The 25,000-nt window shown below is 27.9% G+C and overlaps 31 protein-coding genes and 6 non-coding genes across 37 annotated transcripts in view; 24 read left to right on the plus strand and 13 right to left on the minus strand. All coding sequences in view use genetic code 11, as the record gives it.

Annotated features, from left to right (window-relative positions):
• Window positions 1-235: 235 nt before the first annotated feature.
• On the minus strand, window positions 236-1,705 carry ycf46 (ATPase, AAA family). The gene has a single exon. The coding sequence runs from the start codon at window positions 1,703-1,705 to the stop codon at window positions 236-238; it is 1,470 nt and encodes a 489-aa protein (YP_007627290.1).
• Window positions 1,706-1,798: 93 nt separating this feature from the next.
• Window positions 1,799-1,924, minus strand: rpl34 (50S ribosomal protein L34). Its single transcript has one exon. The coding sequence runs from the start codon at window positions 1,922-1,924 to the stop codon at window positions 1,799-1,801; it is 126 nt and encodes a 41-aa protein (YP_007627291.1).
• A 92-nt stretch (window positions 1,925-2,016) lies between these two features.
• On the plus strand, window positions 2,017-2,502 carry ycf37 (conserved hypothetical plastid protein). Its single transcript has one exon. The coding sequence runs from the start codon at window positions 2,017-2,019 to the stop codon at window positions 2,500-2,502; it is 486 nt and encodes a 161-aa protein (YP_007627292.1).
• Window positions 2,503-2,505: 3 nt separating this feature from the next.
• trnP(tgg) lies at window positions 2,506-2,582 on the minus strand. Its single transcript has one exon. It is a non-coding gene; the product is annotated as a tRNA-Pro (tRNA).
• Window positions 2,583-2,639: 57 nt separating this feature from the next.
• ycf52 (GCN5-like N-acetyltransferase) lies at window positions 2,640-3,188 on the minus strand. The gene has a single exon. It carries the CDS (start codon window positions 3,186-3,188, stop codon window positions 2,640-2,642), a length of 549 nt encoding a protein of 182 aa, YP_007627293.1.
• Window positions 3,189-3,417: 229 nt separating this feature from the next.
• psaF (photosystem I subunit III) lies at window positions 3,418-3,981 on the plus strand. The gene has a single exon. The coding sequence runs from the start codon at window positions 3,418-3,420 to the stop codon at window positions 3,979-3,981; it is 564 nt and encodes a 187-aa protein (YP_007627294.1).
• Window positions 3,982-4,006: 25 nt separating this feature from the next.
• psaJ (photosystem I subunit IX) lies at window positions 4,007-4,135 on the plus strand. Its single transcript has one exon. It carries the CDS (start codon window positions 4,007-4,009, stop codon window positions 4,133-4,135), a length of 129 nt encoding a protein of 42 aa, YP_007627295.1.
• Window positions 4,136-4,284: 149 nt separating this feature from the next.
• On the plus strand, window positions 4,285-4,779 carry apcD (allophycocyanin gamma chain). Its single transcript has one exon. The coding sequence runs from the start codon at window positions 4,285-4,287 to the stop codon at window positions 4,777-4,779; it is 495 nt and encodes a 164-aa protein (YP_007627296.1).
• Window positions 4,780-4,844: 65 nt separating this feature from the next.
• On the plus strand, window positions 4,845-4,938 carry ffs. The gene has a single exon. It is a non-coding gene; the product is annotated as a signal recognition particle RNA component (transcript).
• A 201-nt stretch (window positions 4,939-5,139) lies between these two features.
• On the plus strand, window positions 5,140-6,156 carry fabH (beta-ketoacyl-ACP synthase III). The gene has a single exon. It carries the CDS (start codon window positions 5,140-5,142, stop codon window positions 6,154-6,156), a length of 1,017 nt encoding a protein of 338 aa, YP_007627297.1.
• Window positions 6,157-6,307: 151 nt separating this feature from the next.
• On the plus strand, window positions 6,308-6,427 carry psbX (photosystem II PsbX protein). Its single transcript has one exon. The coding sequence runs from the start codon at window positions 6,308-6,310 to the stop codon at window positions 6,425-6,427; it is 120 nt and encodes a 39-aa protein (YP_007627298.1).
• A 122-nt stretch (window positions 6,428-6,549) lies between these two features.
• accD (acetyl-CoA carboxylase carboxytransferase beta subunit) lies at window positions 6,550-7,419 on the plus strand. The gene has a single exon. It carries the CDS (start codon window positions 6,550-6,552, stop codon window positions 7,417-7,419), a length of 870 nt encoding a protein of 289 aa, YP_007627299.1.
• Window positions 7,420-7,692: 273 nt separating this feature from the next.
• On the plus strand, window positions 7,693-8,184 carry psbV (cytochrome c550). The gene has a single exon. The coding sequence runs from the start codon at window positions 7,693-7,695 to the stop codon at window positions 8,182-8,184; it is 492 nt and encodes a 163-aa protein (YP_007627300.1).
• Window positions 8,185-8,321: 137 nt separating this feature from the next.
• On the plus strand, window positions 8,322-8,648 carry petJ (cytochrome c553). The gene has a single exon. It carries the CDS (start codon window positions 8,322-8,324, stop codon window positions 8,646-8,648), a length of 327 nt encoding a protein of 108 aa, YP_007627301.1.
• A 150-nt stretch (window positions 8,649-8,798) lies between these two features.
• carA (carbamoyl phosphate synthase small subunit) lies at window positions 8,799-9,956 on the plus strand. The gene has a single exon. The coding sequence runs from the start codon at window positions 8,799-8,801 to the stop codon at window positions 9,954-9,956; it is 1,158 nt and encodes a 385-aa protein (YP_007627302.1).
• A 7-nt stretch (window positions 9,957-9,963) lies between these two features.
• On the minus strand, window positions 9,964-10,686 carry ycf53 (conserved hypothetical plastid protein). Its single transcript has one exon. The coding sequence runs from the start codon at window positions 10,684-10,686 to the stop codon at window positions 9,964-9,966; it is 723 nt and encodes a 240-aa protein (YP_007627303.1).
• Window positions 10,687-10,849: 163 nt separating this feature from the next.
• Window positions 10,850-11,818, minus strand: ycf55 (conserved hypothetical plastid protein). The gene has a single exon. It carries the CDS (start codon window positions 11,816-11,818, stop codon window positions 10,850-10,852), a length of 969 nt encoding a protein of 322 aa, YP_007627304.1.
• Window positions 11,819-12,036: 218 nt separating this feature from the next.
• Window positions 12,037-12,345, plus strand: ycf54 (conserved hypothetical plastid protein). Its single transcript has one exon. The coding sequence runs from the start codon at window positions 12,037-12,039 to the stop codon at window positions 12,343-12,345; it is 309 nt and encodes a 102-aa protein (YP_007627305.1).
• Window positions 12,346-12,384: 39 nt separating this feature from the next.
• Window positions 12,385-13,335, minus strand: rbcR (lysR transcriptional regulator). Its single transcript has one exon. The coding sequence runs from the start codon at window positions 13,333-13,335 to the stop codon at window positions 12,385-12,387; it is 951 nt and encodes a 316-aa protein (YP_007627306.1).
• A 246-nt stretch (window positions 13,336-13,581) lies between these two features.
• On the plus strand, window positions 13,582-13,692 carry psbY (photosystem II protein Y). Its single transcript has one exon. It carries the CDS (start codon window positions 13,582-13,584, stop codon window positions 13,690-13,692), a length of 111 nt encoding a protein of 36 aa, YP_007627307.1.
• A 177-nt stretch (window positions 13,693-13,869) lies between these two features.
• On the plus strand, window positions 13,870-14,034 carry rpl32 (50S ribosomal protein L32). Its single transcript has one exon. It carries the CDS (start codon window positions 13,870-13,872, stop codon window positions 14,032-14,034), a length of 165 nt encoding a protein of 54 aa, YP_007627308.1.
• Window positions 14,035-14,108: 74 nt separating this feature from the next.
• Window positions 14,109-14,765, plus strand: ycf56 (conserved hypothetical plastid protein). Its single transcript has one exon. It carries the CDS (start codon window positions 14,109-14,111, stop codon window positions 14,763-14,765), a length of 657 nt encoding a protein of 218 aa, YP_007627309.1.
• A 77-nt stretch (window positions 14,766-14,842) lies between these two features.
• On the plus strand, window positions 14,843-15,157 carry rpl21 (50S ribosomal protein L21). Its single transcript has one exon. It carries the CDS (start codon window positions 14,843-14,845, stop codon window positions 15,155-15,157), a length of 315 nt encoding a protein of 104 aa, YP_007627310.1.
• Window positions 15,158-15,188: 31 nt separating this feature from the next.
• Window positions 15,189-15,443, plus strand: rpl27 (50S ribosomal protein L27). Its single transcript has one exon. It carries the CDS (start codon window positions 15,189-15,191, stop codon window positions 15,441-15,443), a length of 255 nt encoding a protein of 84 aa, YP_007627311.1.
• A 118-nt stretch (window positions 15,444-15,561) lies between these two features.
• On the plus strand, window positions 15,562-17,043 carry rne (ribonuclease E). Its single transcript has one exon. The coding sequence runs from the start codon at window positions 15,562-15,564 to the stop codon at window positions 17,041-17,043; it is 1,482 nt and encodes a 493-aa protein (YP_007627312.1).
• A 76-nt stretch (window positions 17,044-17,119) lies between these two features.
• Window positions 17,120-18,202, minus strand: psbA (photosystem II D1 core protein). The gene has a single exon. It carries the CDS (start codon window positions 18,200-18,202, stop codon window positions 17,120-17,122), a length of 1,083 nt encoding a protein of 360 aa, YP_007627313.1.
• A 239-nt stretch (window positions 18,203-18,441) lies between these two features.
• Window positions 18,442-18,831, plus strand: ycf35 (conserved hypothetical plastid protein). The gene has a single exon. The coding sequence runs from the start codon at window positions 18,442-18,444 to the stop codon at window positions 18,829-18,831; it is 390 nt and encodes a 129-aa protein (YP_007627314.1).
• Window positions 18,832-18,856: 25 nt separating this feature from the next.
• On the minus strand, window positions 18,857-18,942 carry trnL(tag). Its single transcript has one exon. It is a non-coding gene; the product is annotated as a tRNA-Leu (tRNA).
• A 175-nt stretch (window positions 18,943-19,117) lies between these two features.
• Window positions 19,118-19,192, plus strand: trnN(gtt). The gene has a single exon. It is a non-coding gene; the product is annotated as a tRNA-Asn (tRNA).
• Window positions 19,193-19,226: 34 nt separating this feature from the next.
• ccdA (cytochrome c biogenesis protein transmembrane region) lies at window positions 19,227-19,967 on the plus strand. Its single transcript has one exon. It carries the CDS (start codon window positions 19,227-19,229, stop codon window positions 19,965-19,967), a length of 741 nt encoding a protein of 246 aa, YP_007627315.1.
• A 46-nt stretch (window positions 19,968-20,013) lies between these two features.
• ccs1 (c-type cytochrome biogenesis protein) lies at window positions 20,014-21,366 on the plus strand. Its single transcript has one exon. The coding sequence runs from the start codon at window positions 20,014-20,016 to the stop codon at window positions 21,364-21,366; it is 1,353 nt and encodes a 450-aa protein (YP_007627316.1).
• On the minus strand, window positions 21,367-21,933 carry trpG (anthranilate synthase component II). The gene has a single exon. The coding sequence runs from the start codon at window positions 21,931-21,933 to the stop codon at window positions 21,367-21,369; it is 567 nt and encodes a 188-aa protein (YP_007627317.1).
• Window positions 21,934-21,953: 20 nt separating this feature from the next.
• Window positions 21,954-22,796, minus strand: thiG (thiamin biosynthesis protein G). The gene has a single exon. The coding sequence runs from the start codon at window positions 22,794-22,796 to the stop codon at window positions 21,954-21,956; it is 843 nt and encodes a 280-aa protein (YP_007627318.1).
• A 129-nt stretch (window positions 22,797-22,925) lies between these two features.
• ycf60 (conserved hypothetical plastid protein) lies at window positions 22,926-23,540 on the plus strand. Its single transcript has one exon. The coding sequence runs from the start codon at window positions 22,926-22,928 to the stop codon at window positions 23,538-23,540; it is 615 nt and encodes a 204-aa protein (YP_007627319.1).
• A 46-nt stretch (window positions 23,541-23,586) lies between these two features.
• Window positions 23,587-23,898, plus strand: rps6 (30S ribosomal protein S6). The gene has a single exon. The coding sequence runs from the start codon at window positions 23,587-23,589 to the stop codon at window positions 23,896-23,898; it is 312 nt and encodes a 103-aa protein (YP_007627320.1).
• A 29-nt stretch (window positions 23,899-23,927) lies between these two features.
• On the minus strand, window positions 23,928-24,051 carry rrf. The gene has a single exon. It is a non-coding gene; the product is annotated as a 5S subunit ribosomal RNA (ribosomal RNA).
• A 27-nt stretch (window positions 24,052-24,078) lies between these two features.
• The window catches only part of rrl, a 2,887-nt gene continuing 1,965 nt past the window's right edge, over window positions 24,079-25,000 (minus strand). Inside the window, exon 1 of the ribosomal RNA in view lies at window positions 24,079-25,000. This exon is cut by the window's right edge and continues 1,965 nt beyond it. This is a non-coding gene — a ribosomal RNA (23S large subunit ribosomal RNA).

Raw genomic sequence — 25,000 nt, forward strand, 5'->3', positions numbered from 1 at the left:
AACTATATTCCTTTAATTAACAAATATTCACATAAATATTATACACCAATACAAATCTTTTCTGTAAATTAATATAGATACTAGCATGTAGAATTATCTTCAATATAATGAACTACTGTATAGACTTATATAATATTACGAGATATTTTATTACATTTACATAATATCAATAACAAAAATAGATAATGTACTCATCACATATAATTGCCAACTTACAATTATTTTAGAGATAAGATTACTTAGAAGCCAATCTAACTTTGCCTGATTTAGCCCATTCCTGCAAATACGAAATATTAGTATTATCAGTAAACGCTAAAGGTATAAATTCATGTATTACATCAATTATATCTTCTGTACAAAAATCTCTTTTTTCATAAAATGCATTATGCATAGCTTCTATTATTGACTGCCTAATTTCTGCTCCTGAAAAACTCTGTGTTAATTCACTTAGAGATTGGATATCATAATTACTCCAAGTTAGTGGCCTAATTTTAATTAAATGTATTTGAAATATATTACATCTCTCTTTATAATTTGGCAGATCTAGAAAAAAAATTTCGTCAAATCTACCTTTTCTCAACATTTCAGTAGGAAGATGTAATATATGATTAGCTGTTGCTACAATAAAGACTTGCTTTGTTTTTTCCGATAGCCATGTTAAAAAAGAGCTCAACACTCGATTAGTTGTACCACTATCAGTACTATAATTAGTACGACTAAAAGCTTTGTCTATTTCATCAATCCATAACACACAAGGTGCTAAATTTTCTGCTATTTTAATAACCTTTCTCATTCTATTTTCTGATTCACCAACTATTCCACCAAATATTTTTCCAACATCTAACTTTAGTAATGGTATATTCCACTGATTTGATATAGCTTTTGCACTTAAAGACTTACCCGTACCTTGAATACCTACTAATAAAATACCTTTTGGTGCTGGCAAGCCATAGGTTTGTGCTTGTTTTGAAAAAGCATTTGATCTTTTTTTTAACCATTGTTTTAAATAAAATAAACCACCTATATCATCTAAAGAATTACTAACTGGATAAAAATCTAAGAGATCAGTCTGACGTATCAATTGCTGCTTTTCTTTTGAGACTATTTCCATTATTTTTTTATTAGATTTACTAGCAAAAATAAGTTTAGTAATTGATCTACGAATGAGTTCTATGGACATCCCTTTATATGCTATAGCCAAATCTTCAATTTTTACATAAGGAACTGTTTTCATTACACTAAATATACGTTCTAATTCAATAGCTATTTCTTCTTCGTTAGGTAATGGAAATTCTACAACCGTTATAATATCTCTTAATAGCTGTGGTACCTGAATTTCTGAAGAAGTAATTAAGATATGTATCTTAGAATTTTTTAATTTTCTAAACAAGTTTTTAATTTTTCGTATAATACTAGTATCATTTATAAATACATGAAAATCTTTAAATATAAAAATAGAAGGTATAGAAGTATCTAGGCTTTCAACTAAATGAAGAGCCTGCAATGGATTTCTTCTTGATTTTTCTGCATAATTAGGATTATTTTGGAAACCATCAATAAAATCCCAATAGTATACATTACTTGGATATTCATTTTTAGCTATTTTATTAACTGTGTTTTCTAATCTTTCTTCTTCATTAGTAAAAATATAGATTAAAAAATGGCGTGATGACAATAAAAGTTTTAATTTATCCTCAAAATACATAAATATTTATAATACTTAAATTTTTTTTATCTATCAAATTTAGCGACATCTGAATAGCCATATTATTTGTGAAATAAACTCAAATCTATATTTTTACAGTCCAATCCTTTTTCTTTTCTTTCTACGTCTTGCTTTTATAATTCTTCTTCCACTTACAGTTTTCATACGAGCGCGGAACCCCGCTTTACGTATTTTTTTACGATTAGTACCTTTAGTCATTATACAATATGTAATAAAATAATATTTTAGTAAAAACTTATAATTAGAATATATATGTTATAATTATATAATCTATCTCTTATAATAACATAGTGCTAACAATATATTTAATCTGTTTAATAACTTTTTTATTACCTATTTGTTTATTAATAACAAGTGCAATATACAAATTATATAAACAATTGTATATAAGTATTACAATATTAAATAAGGATAGTAATAATCAAATAAATCCTTATAATACTCTAATCTTATCTCAAATTTATATAAAACAACATCAATGGATCTCTTCTATATTAATTTTAGAATCTGGTATAAATCAAGAAAATACAAGAATTGAACAATTATATAACAATATAGGCTTTTGCTATACTCAAATAAAAGCTTATAATTTGTCAAAGTATTACTATAAAAAAGCTATTCAACAAGAACCTAAAGATAAATCAGCATTATATAATCTAGGTCAAATATATCAAATATTAAATGATTACAAAAATGCCGATGAGATATATAAAGAAATTATGCAATTAGAGAAAAATCGTACGAATCAAAAAATTAGTAAGTACTCTAAAGAATAAGAATTATCGGGATAGCAGGATTTGAACCTGCGACATCCTGCTCCCAAAGCAGGCGCGCTACCAAGCTGCGCTATATCCCGCAAACATATAAATATATAATACTCAATAAACTATTTATTGTCTAGTCATCATAAAAATCAACGTGGATACCAAAACATACCTTTTATACCATCAGGATCTGTAATAAAACCTATTCTACGATAAAAACTCACAACATGAGGATCTGCAAATAAAGTAATGGTGCTAATATCTGAATATCTTAACTGTATTACAATTTGATCCATTAAAGCTTTACCTAAACCTTTACCTTGAAAATTAGGATGAATTACAACATCCCAGATAGTAGCATTAAAAACTGTATCTGAAGTTGCTCTTGCAAAACCTATTAATTTTTTACTCTTATTGTTTTTATAAAATACACAGATTGTAACAAAACTATGATCTATAGCTAACTTCACTTTTTTTAAAGGTCTACGTACCCATCCTACCGAGTCACATAATTGCTCTAACTCATATAAATTAATATTTTTACCTGTACTAATATATATATCATTATGATTACCTTGATTTTCTAAATGCTTAATTAGTATGAGATCTTCTGCTAAATATTCTTTTTTTATATTAATAGAATTCTTATCTTGATTAAACATATTTATATTTTTAAAAAATTTTTTCCAAAAAGCCATATTATTATAAATTTCATTAAGACATACTAATAGTATTACAATTGTTAAAACATAGGTCCATCTTTCTGGATTATTTTTTATACTTTCAATAAATGTTACTATATATACAAAAAACAATATCTTTATATTATTGTCTATTAATATAAATAAATTTTTATTTATTAGTCTTTACGTAACTTTTTGTTATATTATAAATTATTGCTTTTGTTGAATTAAACAGAATAAATATATGAATAGAAAAAAAATATTGGCATTATTATGTACACTACTACTCTGTGTATCTATTAACACTCAACAATCTTTAGCAGATATTGCAGGACTAACTCCATGCAAAGACTCAACTGCCTTTTCAAAAAGATTAAAAAATAGCGTGAATAAGTTAGAAAACCGTCTTGCAAAATATGATGCATCAACACCACCAGCATTAGCTCTTAAAGAACAAATCAATAAAACAAAGATAAGATTCAATAAATATAGTAAATCTGGCGTATTATGCGGGACAGATGGTCTGCCACACTTAATTACTGATGGAAGATGGAATCATGCTGGAGAATTTGTCTTTCCAGGCCTATTATTTATATATATTACAGGTTGGATTGGATGGGTTGGTAGAGGATATTTACAAGCTATCTCTAAAACAAAAAAACCTACAGAAAAAGAAATTATCGTTGATGTTCCATTAGCTCTTAAATTTTCAGTATCAGGCTTCACTTGGCCATTAGCTGCTATACAAGAATTTACTAGTGGTCAATTATTAGCGAATAATGAAGATATTACTATATCTCCACGTTAAATATAATATAAAAGGAACCTATTTAATGAACAACAATTTACTTACATATTTATCAACTATTCCTGTAGTAGGAGCTATTTGGATCACATTTACTGCTGGTTTTATTATCGAAATTAATCGCTTTTTTCCGGATATTCTTTTCTTTTCATTTTAAATTTAAGATCAAGCTGTATTCATAAATTATAAACAATTATCAAATTTATCTAGACAAGCTATATATTCTGTAAGTTTGTTTTTTTGTTAATTTTGTTTTTTTTTGCTAACATAAAACCTATATAAGAAATAAATATTATATAGAAAATTATGAGTTTAATTAGTCAAATTATTATTGAAGCAGATAATGAATTAAGGTATCCAAGTATTGGAGAATTAGAATCTATACAAAACTATTTAAACACCGGTGAAAAAAGAATCAAGATTAGCTGTATACTAAGAGACAAGGAAAAAGAAATTATACAAAAAGCAAGTAAAACCATCTTTCAAATTCATCCCGAATATATTGCGCCTGGTGGTAATGCTGAAGGAGCAACCAAAAGATCTTTATGTTTACGAGATTATGGATGGTACCTAAGATTAATTACTTATGGTATTTTAGCTGGTGACAAAACATCTATTGAAAAAATAGGAGTCGTTGGTGTTAGAGAGATGTATAATTCTTTAGGAGTACCTATTTTGGGTATGATAGATGCTATAAAGTGTCTTAAAGAAGCAACATTAGAGATACTTGTTAAAAATGAAAGTAATCGACAAATGGTATCTCCTTATTTTGATTTTTTAATACAAGGAATGTCACAGTAAATATCAAAAATACAAAACAATACAATAGTTGCTTCAGGATAAATCTAATGATATAATAGTCTTACACTCAGAAAATTACATGTGTAATAGCTGAAATTTGTCAGGACTGGAAAGTAGCAGCAATTAAGCTAAATTACAAAAGTGTATTTTCTGGGTTTTTCTAGTTTATATTTCATATAAACTAAATTCAAAAGCATATTGAGATCAATATAATATATAAAACATAATTAAATCAATTTAACAGATAAAATATATTGTTTATTCATTTGCTATACAAAAAATAAAAAATACTAGCTGTTTATTTTTAATATTTAATGAATAATATTAATTTTTATAATTGAACTAAATTTTGAAAGTGATATGATATCATCAATTCTACAAGGAGCTCGTATTCTTGCTACAGGCTCTGCTATTCCAGATGTATGTATAAATAACGAACATTTAAGTAAAATAGTCGAAACATCAAATGAATGGATCGTTACTCGAACAGGCATAGAAGAAAGAAGAATTTTAACTGGTCAGAATGAATCCATTATAGATCTTGCATCATTAGCATCAAAAAGAGCATTAGAAAAAATTTCTATGAATCCACTTGAAATTGACTTAATTATATTAGCAACTTCAAGCCCTGACGATCTTTTTGGAAGTGCTGGACAACTTCAAGCAAAAATTGGAGCAAGCAAGGCAGTAGCATTTGATCTTACTGCTGCATGTTCAGGTTTTGTGTTAGGAATTGTTACTGCCACTCAATTTATACAAAATAAAAGCTATAAGAATATATTAGTAGTAGGAGCTGATGCTTTGTCTAAGTGGACAGATTGGTCTGATCGTAGCACATGCATATTATTTGGTGATGCTGCTGGTGCAGCTATAATACAAGCTTGTTCAGAAGAAGAAAATGGTGTATTAGGCTTTCAATTAAATACTAATGGAAATAAATCAAATCAATTATCGATACCATATCAAACACATAGTTACCATCTAGATAATCATAAATCTTTAAATCTGTTTCAAGGTAGATTTCAATATATTACGATGAATGGGCAAGAAGTGTATAAATTTGCTGTCTCTAAAGTGCCTACAAGTATAGCACAATGTTTAAATTCATTAAATATATCTAAAGATGAGATAAACTGGCTTTTATTGCATCAAGCGAATAAAAGGATATTATATGCTGTTGCTGATAGACTAGGTATTGATTATAGCAAATTGATTTACAATCTTGATAAATATGGTAATACATCAGCAGCCTCTATACCACTCGCATTAGATGAAGCATTAGCTAAAAAACAAATAAAGTATAATGATATTATAGTAATTGCTGGTTTTGGTGCAGGCTTAACATGGGGTACAACAGTTATTAAATGGAAATGTTAGTAAGAATAAAAAATACTTATAATAATATATATATTATTATAAGTATATTATGAGACAATAAAAAATAAAATTATATACTATATTTATATTGACTTTTCAATTTTTTATATTATATCTATTTTTTAACATTAATATACAGGGACAATAAAGTATGACTTCATCTTTATCTAGCTTTTTAAACAGTTTAATTTTAGGTGCACTAATAGTTGTCGTACCCATTACTCTAGCATTATTACTCGTAAGTCAAAAAGATAAAACATTAAGAAACTAATAATAATGTTATCAAGGAGAACAGAATAATTAAGATTAATGTATCAATATTACTCTGTTACTTCCTTAATTTTTTGTATCTAATATCAAAAATAAAGTAATTTAACATATATCTCAAACAATATGTCTTTATCTGAATGGTTAATTACTAAACGCAGTAAATCTATAAAAAAGAATATCAAACAAATACAGTTAACAGTACCTGAAGGATTATGGATAAAATGTGATCAATGTGGCCTGCTCATGTATTTTAAAACTTTAAATAAGAATCATAAAGTTTGTCCTCAGTGCAAACATCATTTTCAAACTTCTAGCTATGATCGAATTGAACAAATCCTTGATCAAACTAGCTGGAAATCTATCAACAGTAATCTTGCATCTACAGATCCTTTAGGCTTTTGTGACCAAAAACTTTACGGTAAGAGATTGCAAGATATGAAAATGAAAACAGGTTTACTAGATGCTGTACAAACAGGGACCGGTACGATTAAAGGAATTTCTGTAGCCTTTGGTATAATGGATTTCCGTTTTATGGGTGGTAGCATGGGTTCAGTTGTAGGAGAAAAATTAACAAGACTTATAGAAACAGCAACTCGTTTAAATATACCTGTTATAATTTTATGTGCTTCTGGAGGAGCAAGAATGCAAGAAGGTATGCTCAGTCTAATGCAAATGGCAAAAATATCATCAGCTCTGCATAAGCATCAACAACAAGGACTTGTTTATTTACCTATTCTAACTTCTCCAACAACTGGTGGAGTAACTGCAAGTTTTGCTATGTTGGGTGATTTAATTATTGCTGAACCAAATGCACTTATTGCATTTGCAGGTAGAAGAGTTATAGAACAAACAATAAGAGAAGATTTACCTGACAATTTTCAAACTTCAGAGTATTTATTTCAACATGGTTTTATAGATTTAATTATTCCAAGAACAAAATTAAGAGATATGCTATACCAAATTTTATCTTTTTACTATAATCCCAAAAATTAGTTAATATTTATAAATTAAGTGAGATTAATTAAAAAATATATAATATTAAGAAAATTTGACTAAAAATATTTGACAGAAAAGTCAAACTACAATAATGATTGTGAACTACTTAATTTTGTATATCATTATTAAAGATATAACATACTATATAAAATTACCTTTAATAAGTAATTATAAAAGATGATTTTGTACTATAAATTGTATAGCCTACAAATAATTTTTTATTAATTTACTATTATCAATACTAATACAAATAATATATTAGATATAATTATGCTAATCAACAATATTTGGCGATCTTTTGCTATCACAAGTTTAATATTTGGAATATTATTAAAACCTGTACAAGCTATAGAATTAGATGAAATTACAAGAACAGTACAATTAGAAGAATCTGGAAAAACCATTATATTAACACGAGAACAAGTCAAAAGAGGAAAAAGATTATTTAATAATTCATGTGCACAATGCCATAATGGAGGTATTACTAAAACTAACCCTAATATTGGTCTAGAATTAGAATCTCTAAGCTTAGCTACACCAGCACGTGATAATATCAGTTCATTAATTAACTACATGAAAGACCCAACTAGCTATGATGGTGCAACATCTATTGCAGAATTACATCCAAGCATTAAAAGTGCAGAAATTTTTCCAAAAATGCGTAACTTAACTGATGATGATCTATTTGCAATTGCAGGACATATATTAATACAACCTAAGATAGTAGCTGAAAAATGGGGAGGGGGAAAAATTTACTACTAATAATATTTGATAAAATAGAATAGAAATTTACAGAAAATTTATACAAGCTTTATATACTATAAAAATATAAAATACTGGTATGATATAAAAAAATATATATACTAATATTATCTGATCTATACAAGGAAAATAAATTAATGAAACTTATATCTACGATATTATTGATTTTTAGCATCATATTTACAGGTGCACACTCTATACTTGCAGCCGATTTAGAAGCTGGAGAACAAGTTTTTTCAGCAAACTGTGCAGCTTGTCATGCTGGTGGAAAGAATGTAATAATGCCCGACAAAACTTTACAGAAGGATATATTAGCTGAGAATGGTATGAATAGTATTTCAGCTATAACCAAGCAGGTGAATAATGGCAAAAATTCTATGCCTGCATTTGGAGGACGTTTAGCCGATGATGAAATTGAAAATGTTGCTAATTATGTATTAAATCAATCTGAACAAGGTTGGTAGCTAAACTAATCATTACATTTTTATAAATAGCATAAACATTACAGATTATTTATAATTTATTAAATAGATAGTTTTTTTTTACAACTATCTATTTCGTTTCTCAATCTTCATATTGACAAGAAGTATCATTGTTCAAAATACACACAAATTATGACTTATCCTTCATATCAAACAGTTCTTTTTCTAGAAGATGGTACATTGTATCATGGTTGGTCTTATATAAATTCCTGCTTATCAATAGGAGAAATTGTATTTAATACCGGCATGACAGGTTACCAAGAAATTATTACTGACCCAAGTTATTCACAACAAATTATTACATTTACTTATCCGGAAATTGGCAATACTGGCGTAAATCATGAAGACAATGAATCAAATCAAATACATGTCAAAGGAATAATTGCAAAAAACATATCTTATCAAGCTAGTAATTGGAGAAAAAATCAATCTTTTATAGAATATATTTTAGAATATAAAATACCTCATATTTTTGGTATAGATACTAGAGCACTTACTAAACATCTGCGCAAGAATGGTGTAATGAATGGCTGTATTTCGAATAAAATTTTAGATATAAATCATCTAAACCATATTCTTAATCAATCTCCTTCAATGCAAGGAAGAAATTTATCGAACTTAGTAACAACAGATATCTCGTATAAAGCAAATATGATGCATGTCAGATACAAAACATATGCTTACATTAATCACAAAAAACACAACCTGCACAAAGAATCAATAAATATCGTAGTTATAGATTTTGGGGTAAAGTATAATATTTTATCAAGATTAGCAGACTATGGATGCAATATTAACGTAGTACCAGCAAATAGTACATATAGTGACATTAAAATATTAAATCCAGATGGTATCCTTTTGTCTAATGGTCCCGGTGATCCATCATCCATGATTAACTCAATAAACAATCTTAAAATATTGATAGAAGCTGTACATATACCTATCTTTGGTATTTGCATGGGGCATCAAATATTAAGTTTAGCATTAGGAGGAAAAACATTTAAATTAAAATTTGGTCATAGAGGTTTGAATCATCCGGCAGGTATTCATCAAAAAGCCGAAATTACAAGTCAAAACCACGGTTTTGCTGTTAGAATTAATTCTTCAATTTCAGACTTGTTAGCAATTACACATTTTAATTTGAACGACTGTACCGTTGCAGGCATATTACACAAAAATAAACCTATATTTTCTGTTCAGTATCATCCAGAAGCAAGTCCCGGACCGCATGATTCGGATTATTTATTTAATCATTTTTTTCACTTAATAAAGCTCATAAAATATAAGTAACATATTTTTATATATGCCAAGCAATATGATTGAATAAAGCTGATATAACCTGTACTCCTCTTAACTGATTAAATAATGGCAAATGACCGTGTGGTGCATCGATATCCCAAGTAAATTCATCTGGATAGCGACGAGCAACACCTTGATCAATCCATCCAATTTGTCGCCAAAATTTTTCCCAGTCAGCACTATTCTTAAGCCAGATCTTTCTCTGTTGCGAAAAACCAAATTTATCTCGTGAATACATGCGCCATAATAAATCTATCGTTAAAAGATCATCTGATGGTAATAGTGCAATATCTGTAAAATATAACCAATTCCTTGTAGAATTTCGATCTAAACCCGCTAATTTACATAATTGTAGCTGTGTTAATTTATCTGCTTCTTTATAATCATATGCCATTAATAAATTTTGTAATGGCTGATAATCCACATTTAGTGAAGATTTTAATTGAACAATACCATTAGAAAAATAATTAGATAAAGAATATTGAATTTTTTCTGAAGTTGATGTAGATAAAATTTCAAACAATACACTATCTAAAGAAGAAAGATCTATTTTTTGTATAATTCGGCGTTGAATTAATAACTCTAACAACTCTTCCTCCCCTGTAGCATAACTCAGACTGATTTGTTGTACTAATTGCAATTGTTGCTTTGTAGAAGCACAATTCTGTAGTTTAATAATTCTATCAACTATTTTAAAATTATTTTTGTTTGGTTTATTCATGAATAAAACGTAAGATATTTAATGTCATAATTATACTAACTTTATTATATGAGAACAATTATAAATAACTTTATATAATAAATTTTGAGACTCCATATCTATTTACCTTATCTTTATTCCTATTTACATTAATATTAATGGTAAGATAATTTTGTAAAATAAATTATCCATGTAAACGATATAAGTTTGAGACTAGGGCACGTATACAAAATATAATACTATTCGCCAAAACATTAATTAATATATATATAGTCACTTTACTTAAAATCAATAGTAGCTTTTCTGTATAAGGAATAAGTACATCTTGTATCTCAATAAAAAAAACAAATAAAGATTGAATTGGTAACAAACTTGATAAATCATCTAACCTAACAATAGAAATATATTTTGAAACCAAACCATTCGAGCTTATTAGCCAAACCTTGTAACGTGAACTATACACTGCTTTAGGTTGACTAAAATACAGATGTTTTAAGTTTTGTAGGATTAAATTATTACGAAAACATGCTATTGATCTAATAGTAACATATGAACTATTACATAGCTTGTTATTTTTAAGGAAAGACGATATTTGAGATAACGATTTCAGTCCCTCAAAAATAGTAAAAATTACTAAATCACTAATTTGAATAATAAGATTTTCTAATAAAATAGAAACATGCTGCTTCGGTGTATTAATATTATCAAAAACAAACATATTATAGTCAATATATGAAGAACCAAATACTAAATAAATTAATAAATTTTCTAATAATAATTTATGTTCCGATAAAATCACTTGTAAGTAATTAGAATCCTTATTTTCTAATGAAATATATGTAATTGAATTCATTTGAGAGATAAAATGTTTCAACGATTTTTTAATAAGATCATATAAAATTTTATAATTTAATATTTTAATATTTTTTACACTCAAATCTAATTCAGTAATATCTAAAAGCAGAATTTCTAATTCTAGTAAAACAACACAAAATAGTTTATCTCTATTCTTATTATCTAATAAATCTATATACAAAATATCATTTGCTTTATTTACTAAATTATAGGAAAATTTTTGTCTTGTACTAAAAAATAGATAAGCTACCTCATTATTTAAATCAATTCCTTGTTTATTTGGCCAGTACTTTATCATTCAATTTCTAATTTTTTATCTGTCTTAATAAGAAGGTTAGGTAGATATTATAAATTGTGCATAAAGTAATTGATATCAATTTAATTAATGTAATATTCATTGAATAAATAAATATAAAAAACTAAACCAAAATTTATTTTCCTGAATAGAATTATAAATAATCATGTATACTAAATTTTTGTACCTATACTTATCAAAATAATTGGTTGTGAAACAATATGCCTAATTACTATTTTGCAGTAGCAAGTCAAAATTTTCTACTCCGAGAAGAACCAATAGAAGAAATTTTACGTGAAAGAACAAACTACTATAAGAACATCAATAAAGATATAGATTTTTGGCTAGTAACCAACCCTCACTTCATCAATAGATCTGAGTTTAAATCAATCAAAACACAATTAATTAATCCATCTGCTGCAATAATTTCTCTTGATCAACAATTTATTCAATGGCTTAAACTCAGAATAGGTTTTGTAGCTATCGGCAATTTTACAGCCGAATCATTCGATATGGAAATAAACCATTAAATAATTAATATAGCAATAATATAGGTCTGTTATACAGACTTAATTTTCCATAAATATTTTATCTGAAGATGGCGTTACAAATAGAGTCAAAATTTCTTGACTAAAAGTTTCAGCTGCTTTTGATTTATATCGATTAGGATTTACAATTATTGATAACATTCTTTTAATTGTAACATTTTCAATTCTTGCCCAATGTAGTATACCTAGCTCAAGCTCTTTAGCAATTGCAGATACAGATACAAATGCAGCGCCTAAACCTGATTGTACTGCATTCTTAATAGCTTCTATTGAATTAAGCTCCATCTCTATTTTAAATCTACTACTATCTATATCATGTTGATTAAGAACTTTATCAATTACTTTTCTAATTGTAGACTGAGTATCTAGAGCAATAAAACGTAAACGGTATAAATCTTCTTTTTGAATATCTGATAATTTAGAAAAATTATGTGACGTTGGTAAAATTAAAGCAAGTTCATCTTCTGCATATGATGTTACTTGTAAAATCTCTTTTAGTTCACTCGGAACTTCTCCACCAATAACAGCTAGATCTACTTGTCCATTAGCTACACTCCAAGAAATTAATCTTGTAGAATGGACTTGTAATTGTACATTAACTCGTGGGTATCTTTGTCTAAACAAGCCAATTAATCTTGGCATTAAGTAAGTACCTGTTGTTTGACTTGCTCCAATAACTAAAGTACCTCCTTGCAAATTTTGTACATCATCTAATGCACGGCATGTTTCTTCACACAATGCTAAAATTCTACCTCCATACCTTAACAATAAACTTCCTGCTTCTGTTAAAGTAGCTTTTTTATTTGTCCTTTCAAACAAAGGTATATTTAATTGTTTTTCTAAATTTTGAATTTGTAGACTGATTGCTGGCTGTGAAACATATAAGCTATCGGCTGCCTTTTTAAAACTTCCTTCTTTGATAATAGCTTTTAAAATTCTTAATTGATCTAAAGTAAAAGGCAAATCTCTCATATAAATATTTTATAAATAATAAATAAGCTTTAATTTGTTAATTTATATCGAGATTTTGTGAATATAAGTCTTAATATATATGACATACTTTAATATATAAACATTGAAATTTTTCATACAATAGCTGCGTATGGTAATATACTATTAATACAATATCATAATAAGCAATGATATTAAAAAGCTTATTAATATTATAATATAATTTATCTATTTAATTATTCTTAATTATTGAAGGAGTCAAAATATATGGATATCGATATCAGGCTACTAATAGTACTAACTCCAGTATTAGCAGCAGGTTCTTGGGCTTTATACAACATTGGTAGAGTTGCTTTACAACAATTTCGTAGCATGTAACTCTTAATCAAAAACAATTATTATTATACTTAATATCTTATTAGTTATATAATAGAGAATATAAGTTATCAATTAAACTATAATATATTCTCTTAGTTACATAATTACTGTATACATTTAAATCATTTTATAAATATTATAAAGTAATTCTTAATAATTCATTATCAATAAAATAACATGGCTGTTCCTAAAAAACGCACATCCAAATCCAAATCCAATTCAAGAAAAGCTCAATGGAAACGCAAATGTTATATTAATGCTCAAAAAGCTCTTTCCCTAGGTAAATCAGTTTTAACAGGAAAATCTAATAGCTTTATATACACAAAGAGTAATATTAATTAAAATTAATATATACTATGTTTATATTAATCCTGAATATTATTTCTTTTGAAATTATAATATGAATAATATGAAGGATGCAAATTATTAACTTAAATCGTCTACACCCACATACAAGACATAATAAATCAAGCTTCGTATTTGACTTTAAATATATAAACGAAATTTGGATATTTAATTGCCATCAAGGGTGTCAACACACACTTGCACATGAAAAAATTAAAATGAACCAAATTTCTAAGATTATTATAACTGACTTAAACAACGAAAATATATCTGGCTTATTAGGTTTATTGTCAAGTCTGAGCTTAATTCGAAGAAATAAAGCTCTACATATCTACTGTCCTAAAAATCTAAAAAAATATTTAGAATTAGGAAAAAAATATTCACAGACAAATTTTCATTATAGTTTATACTTACATATTTTAAAAACAGGACTAACTATAAATAGCCAGACATATCAAGTATATACTCTTATAAACCAATCAAAATTTGAATTTATTGTAATAAGTAAAGAAAAATATGGTAAATTTAAATTAGATGAAGCTAAAAACTTCAATCTAGTAGAAGGCCCTTTATACGGAAAACTTAAAAAAGGCTTTAAATTTTTATTGCCAGATGGATATATTTTAGATGGCAATTATTTTACAAGTAATAACTATCAAGGAATAAAAGTGTCTTGTTTTTCAACTAAATACAATAAAAGAGATTCTATTGAAATTAAATATAAGTAAAAACATAGTATAGTTAATAAGACATACTAGAAATATCATAATTATTACGAGACTTTCTAAAATTAAAAAATACAACTATGAAATATGCAATTATTGATGCCGGCGGTAGACAAATATGGATTGAAGCAGGCAAATTTTATGACCTAAATTACATTAAAGGGGAACCTGGAGATATTGTACTCTTAAATAGAGTATTATTAATGAATACACAAGGAAATATAAAAATTGGAAATCCTTGTATAAAATCAATACAAATAAAAGCAAAAATTTTAAAACATATAAAGGGAAAAAAAGTTACTGTCTTCAAAATGAAGCCTAAAAAAAATTCTCGATCTAAGCAAGGACACAGGCAAAAATTAACAAGGCTTTTAATAGAAGACATACCAATTTAATTATATTTATATTAATGTAAGGAATAAATTTATGGCACATAAAAAAGGTAGTGGAAGTACTAAGAATGGACGTGATTCTAATTCTAAAAGATTAGGTATCAAAAAATATGGAGGCCATATAGTTAGAGTAGGTCAAATATTAGTACGTCAACGAGGTAGTGAATTTAAAGCTGGCAACAATGTTAAACAAGGAAAAGATTATACTTTATTTGCTATAGCAGACGGAGTGGTCAAATTTGAAAGAACTAATAAAAAAAATAAAAAAATTAGTGTATATTCAACATAAGAATAATGCTATGATCTGAAGTTAAGCATTATTCTTAACTATTTTATAATAAAAATTTTGTATATCAATTATTTTAAAAAATACATTTCTCTTATTCACTTTAAGCTATATTTTGGAAATGGTAAAAAAAATCATAATTTCTCGTTTTAATAATATAGCAGCTATTGTACAGAACAACAAAATACAAGAAATTATTATTATTAATAACTCTTATCAAGTTAATGATATATATATTGGTATTGTACAAAAAATTTTTTCTAGTATAAATGCAGCTTTTATAAAGCTAGGTAAAAGTGGTAAGAGCGGCTTTATACATATTAGTGATATCAAACGTCTTAAAAAACACAGACATGCAAATCATATCACAGATATACTATCTATTAATCAAGTCATCGTAGTTCAAGTTATCAAAGAACCAACTCTTCACAAAGGACCTAGATTAACCGCTAACATTAATCTATCTAGTAGATACTTAGTACTAATGCCTTTTTGTAACAACATATCTGTTTCACATAAAATTCATGATAAGAATGACAGAATATATCTCGAATCTTTAGCTATTTTACTAAAACCAGCAAATATGGGTATTTTAATTAGAGCATCTGCTCAAGGAATATCAGCAAATATTATTTTAGAAGACCTTGTAAACTTAAAAAAACAATGGAGCTTTATAGAGAAAATTGCCGTATCATCAAATTTTCCTTCATTAATATATAAAGAAGAGGATTTAATTACGAAAATAATGAAAGACTTTTATGAAGAAAATACAAAAAAAATTATTATTGATTCCAACAAAGGTTTTAAAAGAATTAGCTACTATTTAGACAAATGGAAATGTATTACGCCTATAACAAATATCAAACTACAATTATATAAAAGATCCGAATCCATTTTAGAGCAATTTAATATTAAATCTAGTATTTTAGAAGCTTTAAAAACGAGGGTGCAACTATCATTTGGCGGACATATAATAATTGATAATAATGAAGCTCTTACTGTTATAGATGTTAATTCTGGCTCATTTAATCAGTCTGACAATTCTAAAGAAACAATTCTAAGAACAAATTTGTACGCAGCTATTGAAATAGCATATCAATTAAGAATACGAAATATAAATGGGGTAATTATTATTGATTTTATAGATATGGAATCTCAAAAAGATCAGTTACAGCTATTAGAATATTTTAATAAGTTGCTAAAATTAGATAATGCTAAACCGCAAATAGTACAGTTATCTGAATTAGGACTCGTAGAATTAACAAGAAGAAGAAGAGGTCAAAGCTTACAAGAAATTTTCAATGGTAAAAACCATGCATATTTAAATCTTGAATCTAATTATAAGTTAGAAGATAAATATAATCGATTAAATAATAAACAACAAAATAACTTCTTAATTCATAGAAAAATCAAATTTTTATTTTTTCAAAAAAAATTTAACCAAAATATTTTATTAAAAAACAAAATATTTTTAATGAAAAATAATTACAAATACAATAATTATATGTGTATAGATAAAAGTAATAATATCAATTTTATTCATCCACAAAAAAATTATATTATACCTCGAAGACTATACTCTAATGTAATAAAAATAATTTAATACAAATAAAGATAAAAAAGAGAGACATTTTAAAGTGTCTCTCTTTTTTATCTTATATAGGAATATTAATTAAATACTAACCATTAACAGCTGGTGCAACTAGAGCTACTGGTAATGAGTTACCAGACGCTAAATCTAGAGGAAAATTATGTGCATTACGTTCATGCATTACTTCCATACCTAAATTAGCTCTGTTTAAAATATCTGCCCAAGTATTAATTACACGGCCTTGGCTATCAACAACTGATTGATTGAAGTTGAAACCATTTAAATTGAAAGCCATAGTACTAACAGACATTGCTGTAAACCAAATACCTACAACAGGCCACATACCTAAGAAGAAATGTAGCGAACGAGAGTTGTTAAAACTAGCATATTGGAAAATTAAACGTCCAAAGTAACCATGAGCTGCAACAATATTATAAGTTTCTTCTTCTTGACCAAACTTGTAACCATTGTTAGCTGATTCGTTTTCAGTTGTCTCACGAATTAAACTAGAAGTTACAAGAGAACCATGCATAGCACTAAATAAAGAACCCCCAAATACACCTGCTACACCTAATTGGTGGAAAGGATGCATTAGAATGTTATGCTCAGCTTGGAAAACAAGCATAAAATTGAATGTACCAGAGATGCCTAAAGGCATACCATCAGAGAAGCTTCCTTGACCAATTGGATAAACAAGAAATACTGCTGCTGCTGCTGCTACAGGAGCTGTAAAAGCAACTGAGATCCAAGGGCGCATACCTAAACGGTAGCTTAATTCCCATTCACGACCAATATAGCAACATACACCTAAAATAAAGTGAAGAACAATTAGTTCATATGGGCCACCATTATATAGCCACTCATCTAAAGATGCAGCTTCCCAAATAGGATAAAAGTGAATACCAATTGCTGCAGAACTAGGTATAATAGCACCAGAAATGATGTTATTACCATAAAGTAAAGAACCTGCAACTGGTTCACGGATACCATCGATGTCAACTGGAGGTGCAGCAACGAATGCAATGATGAATACAGATGTAGCTGTTAGTAGTGTTGGTATCATTAGTACACCAAACCAACCAATATATAGACGGTTTTCAGTACTAGTAATCCAAGCACAGAAACGTTCCCACAGGCTTGCGCTTTCGCGTCTTTCTAAAGTAGCAGTCATAATAATTAAAATTTGTTTAGGATAAGTGAGGATACTTCCCAAGACTCAATTGAGCTTGTTAAGTATATTATTACAACTATACATATGTTAAGTAAAGTCTTTATTGCTAAAATTAATTAGAAGCTCAGTAAGTTTGGATGTCAACTGCTTTCATGCTTGACCTTTATACAATGATCAATCAAACTATAGTATAAAATATATCATATTTATATAATTATATAAAAAATAGAATTAATCATATGTCACATCTTAGTCGTATCAAAACATGCATAAATAATGAATTTATCTTAAAACAAACGTTAATAGAATTAGGTTTTAATTACGAAAACAACAAACACAAAAAGCAAGAAAAGAGTAAAATTAACACTCAATTGTTCGACCTTATTATCACAATAAACAATAAAGATCTATGTGAATTTATATGGGACGGTTACGAGTATTCATTCGTAGCAGATTTTCAACTATGGAATTACAATATTCCATATGAACAATTCTTAGAAAAGATTAAGCAGAAGTACTCATATAATGTAATTATTCAGGAAAGTATAAAACAAGGATTTATAAATATTACTAATGAAAGATTACAAGATGGATCAATTAAATTAATTATTCAAAGATGGAATGAATAAATTTATACTAACTATAGACTTAAAAAGATGCGGACGGAGAGACTTGAACTCTCACAAGAAAATCTCACTAGAACCTAAATCTAGCGTGTCTACCAATTCCACCACGTCCGCTTCACTAATTTTAGAAGATCTGAAAAACATCTTATCATTAACTAAATCTAAAAACAAGCTCTTATTAAGTACAGTATATATTAGATTGTATAGATAAATTTAAAAATTATAATTCTTAAGTGTAAGACTTGCAACAGATGCTGTTTTTTGATATGATGATTTAAATTATATAAATTCCTCAGTAGCTCAGTGGTAGAGCGATCGGCTGTTAACCGATTGGTCGTAGGTTCAAATCCTTCCTGGGGAGGTCAAATCATATATATCTTATATAAGCACTGTATAATATGATAATTATGAATCAAGTTACATCATTTCTAGAAACACAAGCTTATTACATACAACAAAATATTTATCAGCTGTTATCTTCAGAACTCAAAAATGGTAAACCATATACTTTCATTTTGCTAATTATAGGAGGTTTAATTACTAGCTTAAACCCATGTTTTATATCAATAATACCTGTAATAGTATCATATATAAATTATAACAAAAAAGAGGATAATTATAGATTGATGGTTATTACTGGATTAGTAGCTAGTCTTATAACAATACTGACTGTTAGTATAATACTCAATGACTATTATAAAATAATTATATTGAATATACCTATTTTTACATCTTTAATAGTTATTATTATAGGTTTAAATTTATTAAGTATTGTAAATTCAAACTTTTTTGGCTATATTTTTCTATCACATAATAAATTAAAGAATAATGCTAATATTTCGAACTTTTTTTTAGGATTTATTTTTGGATTAAGCTCTTGTAGTTGCAGTACTCCTATTTTAGCCAGTCTTATAATATGGCTATACAATAGTAACAATTTTTTGCTAAGTATTATTTATATAATATTTTATATAATAGGCTATATAATACCTATTATTATCTTGATCAGCATAACTAATAATTACAATAATATAACTAAATTATCTCAATTATGGAACTATGTTATGCCATTTAGTGGCTCTATTGTACTTGGTATAGGTATCTTCTCATTTTTAGAAAATATATTCTATATTTATTAAGCTATAAGATAAGTATAGTAAATAAGATAATTTAATCACATTTGATATGAAATATATAACAAACAAAAATTTAAAATGGTATGCAACAAAAATCTTAAGTAATTTAAATTTATCAATAATTATATTGCTAATAATATCAACCATTAGTATAATTGGTACGATTATTGAGCAAGATCAAAATATGAATTACTATCAACTGCATTACCCTATTAAATCTGGGATAGCAGAACAAATTAATTGGAAAATTATCATAAACCTTGGATTAGATCATATCTATGCGACTTGGTGGTTTATTCTTCTACTGGTTTTATTTTTTTGTAGCTTAATTACTTGTACACTTTCTCGTCAATTACCAGGCTTAAAAAATGCACGTACTTGGAAATTTGTACCACATACAGATAAAACAAGATGTTTATTATATAGTGATCTTTTTAAAATCAAATCATTAGCAAATATTATATGTTCTTTAAATTTGAAATATTACTATGTATTTCATAAAAAAAATCAAATTTATGCATATAAAGGGTTAATAGGTAGAATTGCTCCTGTCTTTGTACATATAAGTATAGTATTAACTCTTACTGGTTCAATGATAGGATTTTTTAGCGGTTTTACAATACAACAAATGGTACCTAAAGGTGAAATTTTTCATATACAGAATACTATTAAGTCTGGAACTCAAAGCTCTTTACCTCTTAATATACTTGGTAAAATAGAGAACTTTTATATCGATTACAATTCAGACAATTCAATCAAACAATTTTATTCAAGTATTGTGATAATAGATTTTTATGGACAAAATATCAAAAAAGAAACAATTTTTGTAAACCATCCATTAAAATTCCATGGTATTACTGTTTATCAAACAGATTGGCAAATCAATTCTTTAAGAATAAAAATCGGTCAACATAGTATACAAAAAAAAGTGAATAAAACAAAGCTAGGTAATAATAGTATTTGGTTTACCAATATTCCTATAAGCTCAATAGATCAAATATTTTTGATCATTACAAACTTGAAAAACACAATTTTAATATATAATTCAAATGGAGAATTAATAAATACAATAAACACAAATGAAACAATTCAAATAAATAAACAACTATTCACTATTACAGAAATCATGACAAGTACTGGATTGCAAATTAAAGCCGACCCTGGACTTCAATTTGTATATATTGGTTTTTTTATACTTATGATTAGTGCTACTGTAAGCTACTTATCTTATTCTCAAATATGGATATCAGGCATATTTTGTATAAAACAAGAGTTAAAAGTAACTGGTACTACTAATAGAGCAAAATTAAGTTTTGAGGAAGATTTAAGATATATAATAAAAACTTACAATCAATTTTCAATAAAAGCATATAATTATTTAATAAATATAATACACTTGTAATTACATTAATAAAAAATTTCTTATTATTGACCTTCCATGATCAGTCCATAAACTTTCCGGATGAAACTGTATTCCTCTTAATAGAGGATAACTTTTATGACGACATCCCATGATAATTCCATCATGTGTTCTTGCAGTAACCTCTATATCACTAGGCAAAGATTTATTATCAATTACTAAACTATGGTAGCGAGCAGCTAAAAAAGGATTGGGTAAATGATGAAAGATATCTGTGTTATTATGAACAATTTCACTAATTTTTCCATGAACGGGTTGACTTAATTGAATAACTTTACCACCATAAACATAAGCAATACTTTGATGTCCCAAGCATACACCTAGTATTGGAATTTTATTAGCATAAAGCTTAATTAATTCTAAAGAAATTCCAGTACTACTAGGTTCACCTGGGCCTGGTGATATAATGACATGACTAGGATTTACTTGCAAAATATCATGAATATCAATTTCATCATTTCTACTCACATGAGTATCAAATCCTAATTCGCCAACATACTGTACTAAATTTTGCGTAAAACTATCATAATTATCAATTATTAGAATCACATTCCCTCCAAAAATATAAATTATTGTATATATGAGATACCTTCCACAGGTGAACTAGATTGAGCTGTATATGTTTTTTGCATACGTCCTGCTAAATAAGCTATTCTACCTGACAACACACTAAATTTCATTGATTCTGCCATTAAACAAGGCGAACATGCATTAGCTACTGCTGTATTGAGTAATACAGCAGAAGCACCTAATTCCATAACTTTAGCTGCTTCACTTGCAGTACCAATACCTGCATCAACAATAACGGGAATTTCAGCATTTTCAATAATGATATTTAAATTCATAGTATTTTGTAAACCTTGACCAGAACCAATAGGAGAAGCTAAAGGCATAACACTTGCACAACCTATATTTTCTAATTGTTTTGCTAAAATTGGATCTGCATTAATATATGGAAGAACAGCAAAATTTCTTTTAATTAAGTACTCTGCTGCTTTTAATGTACCTATAGGATCTGGTAATAAATACTTAGGATCTGGTATAACTTCTAATTTGACAAAATTATTATCTACTTGTCCCAGTCTTTTTGCCATTTCTCTTCCTAGAATAGCTACACGTATAGCTTCTTCAGCTGTTTTACAACCAGCTGTATTCGGTAATAACCATATTTTGTCCCAGTCTAAAGCATCAATTAAATTACTTTTGCCTAACTGCTTTGCATGTTGAGCTCTCCTTATTGCAACTGTAACAATAGAGGTATCACTAATATAAATACTATCTTTTGCCTCTTGAAGACTCTTATATTTACCTGTACCAAGCATCAATCTAGAGGTGAAGCTTTTTCCAGCTAATATTAAAGGTGTATTATGTTTATATAGTTCAATAGATAAAGACTGTGTTTTTTTATGCATCTTTTCAATTTTGCGTATTCAAAATATAATAATATTTGAAAATTCTTATCATTCTATTGTAGAATTAATATGAATCATATAACAATTTTAGCTACATATTTCTTTTCTAACTCATTATATAGTATAATTATGCCTAATCAATTCCCTTTATGGATAAAAATTATAATTAGTACTGTAATAATTAGTTTAGTAATTAAATTAATATATAAACTGTATTTATTAACAATGAAATCTATAAACAATAATTATAATAAAAAAAATATTACATTAATAGATAGGTTTGGCTCAATTCTACCTTATTGGCTACCTTTACTAGAGGGACTGCAAAATTTTGGACAACAAATTTTACCAGATTATCCATTTAGATTAATGAGCGTGTACAAAAAAACACTTATGCCTTTAGTAATATTTTACGTAACACATCCAGCATTAGCCTTTATTATATTTTTTGTTTTATATTATTTATTTGTAAGAGCAAAAAGCCCGATACCTGATAGACCATTTATACGTTTTAATGTCTTACAATCAATTCTCTTATTTTTAATCAATTCTTTACTAGGTGCAACTTTTAGAGCACTACCAATAGAATTTCGTATGAGCTTGTATGGTTTTATGCTATGCAATACACTTTTTTGGTTTGTCTTATCTACTATCATTTATTCTGTCACTAAATCCATTGAAGGTAAGTATGCAAAAATACCTGTTATATCTCAAGCAGTAAGAATACAAATAGATAATAGGTAATATAACTCAGTATCAATTAATTAAATAAAAATACAAAAATTAAATTATGACATTAAACACTTACGAAACAATATATATTTTGAAGCCAGATGTCACAGAAAATATTAATTTAGAATTAGTAAATATATATAAAAAACTAATAAAAGAACATGGAGGACAAAAAATTTTAGTACAACATAGAGGGAGAAGACATTTAAGCTATAATATTACACATTATTATGATGGTATATATATACAAATGAATTATGAAGGTAACGGACATTTAGTAAAACTTATTGAGAAATCTATGAAATTTAATAATCATATAATTAGATTTTTAACTGTACGCCAAAACCCGCTAATAGACGTAAATATATAGCAATATTTATGATATGAAATATATAATATAGAGTCTTGATACTGAGCTACTTTCCCAAAAGGCTCCCCTTTAAGTATCATCGCCGCTGTAGTGTTTAACAACCAAGTTCGATATGGATTGGTGTGGTTCAACTACGCTATGAGTATCAAGACATAAATTATTTTATTATTTGATTATACAATTTTAAGTAAAGTCTTCGATCTATTAGTACATCTCAGCTACATGCATTACTACACTTACACTTGATGCCTATCAAACGGTTAATCTTACCGTGATCTTATCCGTTAGACGGTGAGAGTACTCATCTTGAGGTTGGCTTCCTACTTAGATGCTTTCAGCAGTTATCACATCCACACTTAGCTACCCAGCGTTTACTGTTGGCACAATAACTGGTACACCAGAGGTGTGTCTCTCCCGGTCCTCTCGTACTAAGGAGAGCTCCTCTCAATACTCTAACGCCTGCACCGGATATGGACCGAACTGTCTCACGACGTTCTGAACCCAGCTCGCGTACCGCTTTCATGGGCGAACAGCCCAACCCTTGGGACGTACTACCGCCCCAGGATGCGATGAGCCGACATCGAGGTGCCAAACCTCCCCGTCGATGTGAACTCTTGGGGGAGATCAGCCTGTTATCCCTAGAGTAACTTTTATCCGTTGAGCGACAGTCTTTCCACTCAGTACTGTCGGATCACTAAGGCCGACTTTCGTCTCTGCTCGACTTGTAGGTCTTGCAGTCAAGCTTCCTTATGCCTTTATACTCGAAGACTGATTTCCGACCAGTCTGAGGAAACCTTTGCACGCCTCCGTTACTTTTTAGGAGGCGACCGCCCCAGTCAAACTGCCCACCTGGAAATGTTCTTTGGCCGGTTAACGACTATCAAAGTTAGAATTTTAGTTTACTTAGAGTGGTATCTCATTGATGGCTCGAGTATATCCAAAAATATACTTTCTTAGCCTCCCACATATACTGCGCAAAATAAACCCAAAGTCAATCCCAAGCTACAGTAAAGCTTCATAGGGTCTTTCTGTCCAGGTGCAGGTAGTCCGCATCTTCACAGACAATTCTATTTCGCCGAGTCTCTCTCTGAGACAGTACCCA

The sequence above is a fragment of the Chondrus crispus genome (genome assembly GCF_000350225.1).
Source record: "Chondrus crispus plastid complete genome, strain PCG".
Taxonomy (NCBI): domain Eukaryota; phylum Rhodophyta; class Florideophyceae; order Gigartinales; family Gigartinaceae; genus Chondrus; species Chondrus crispus.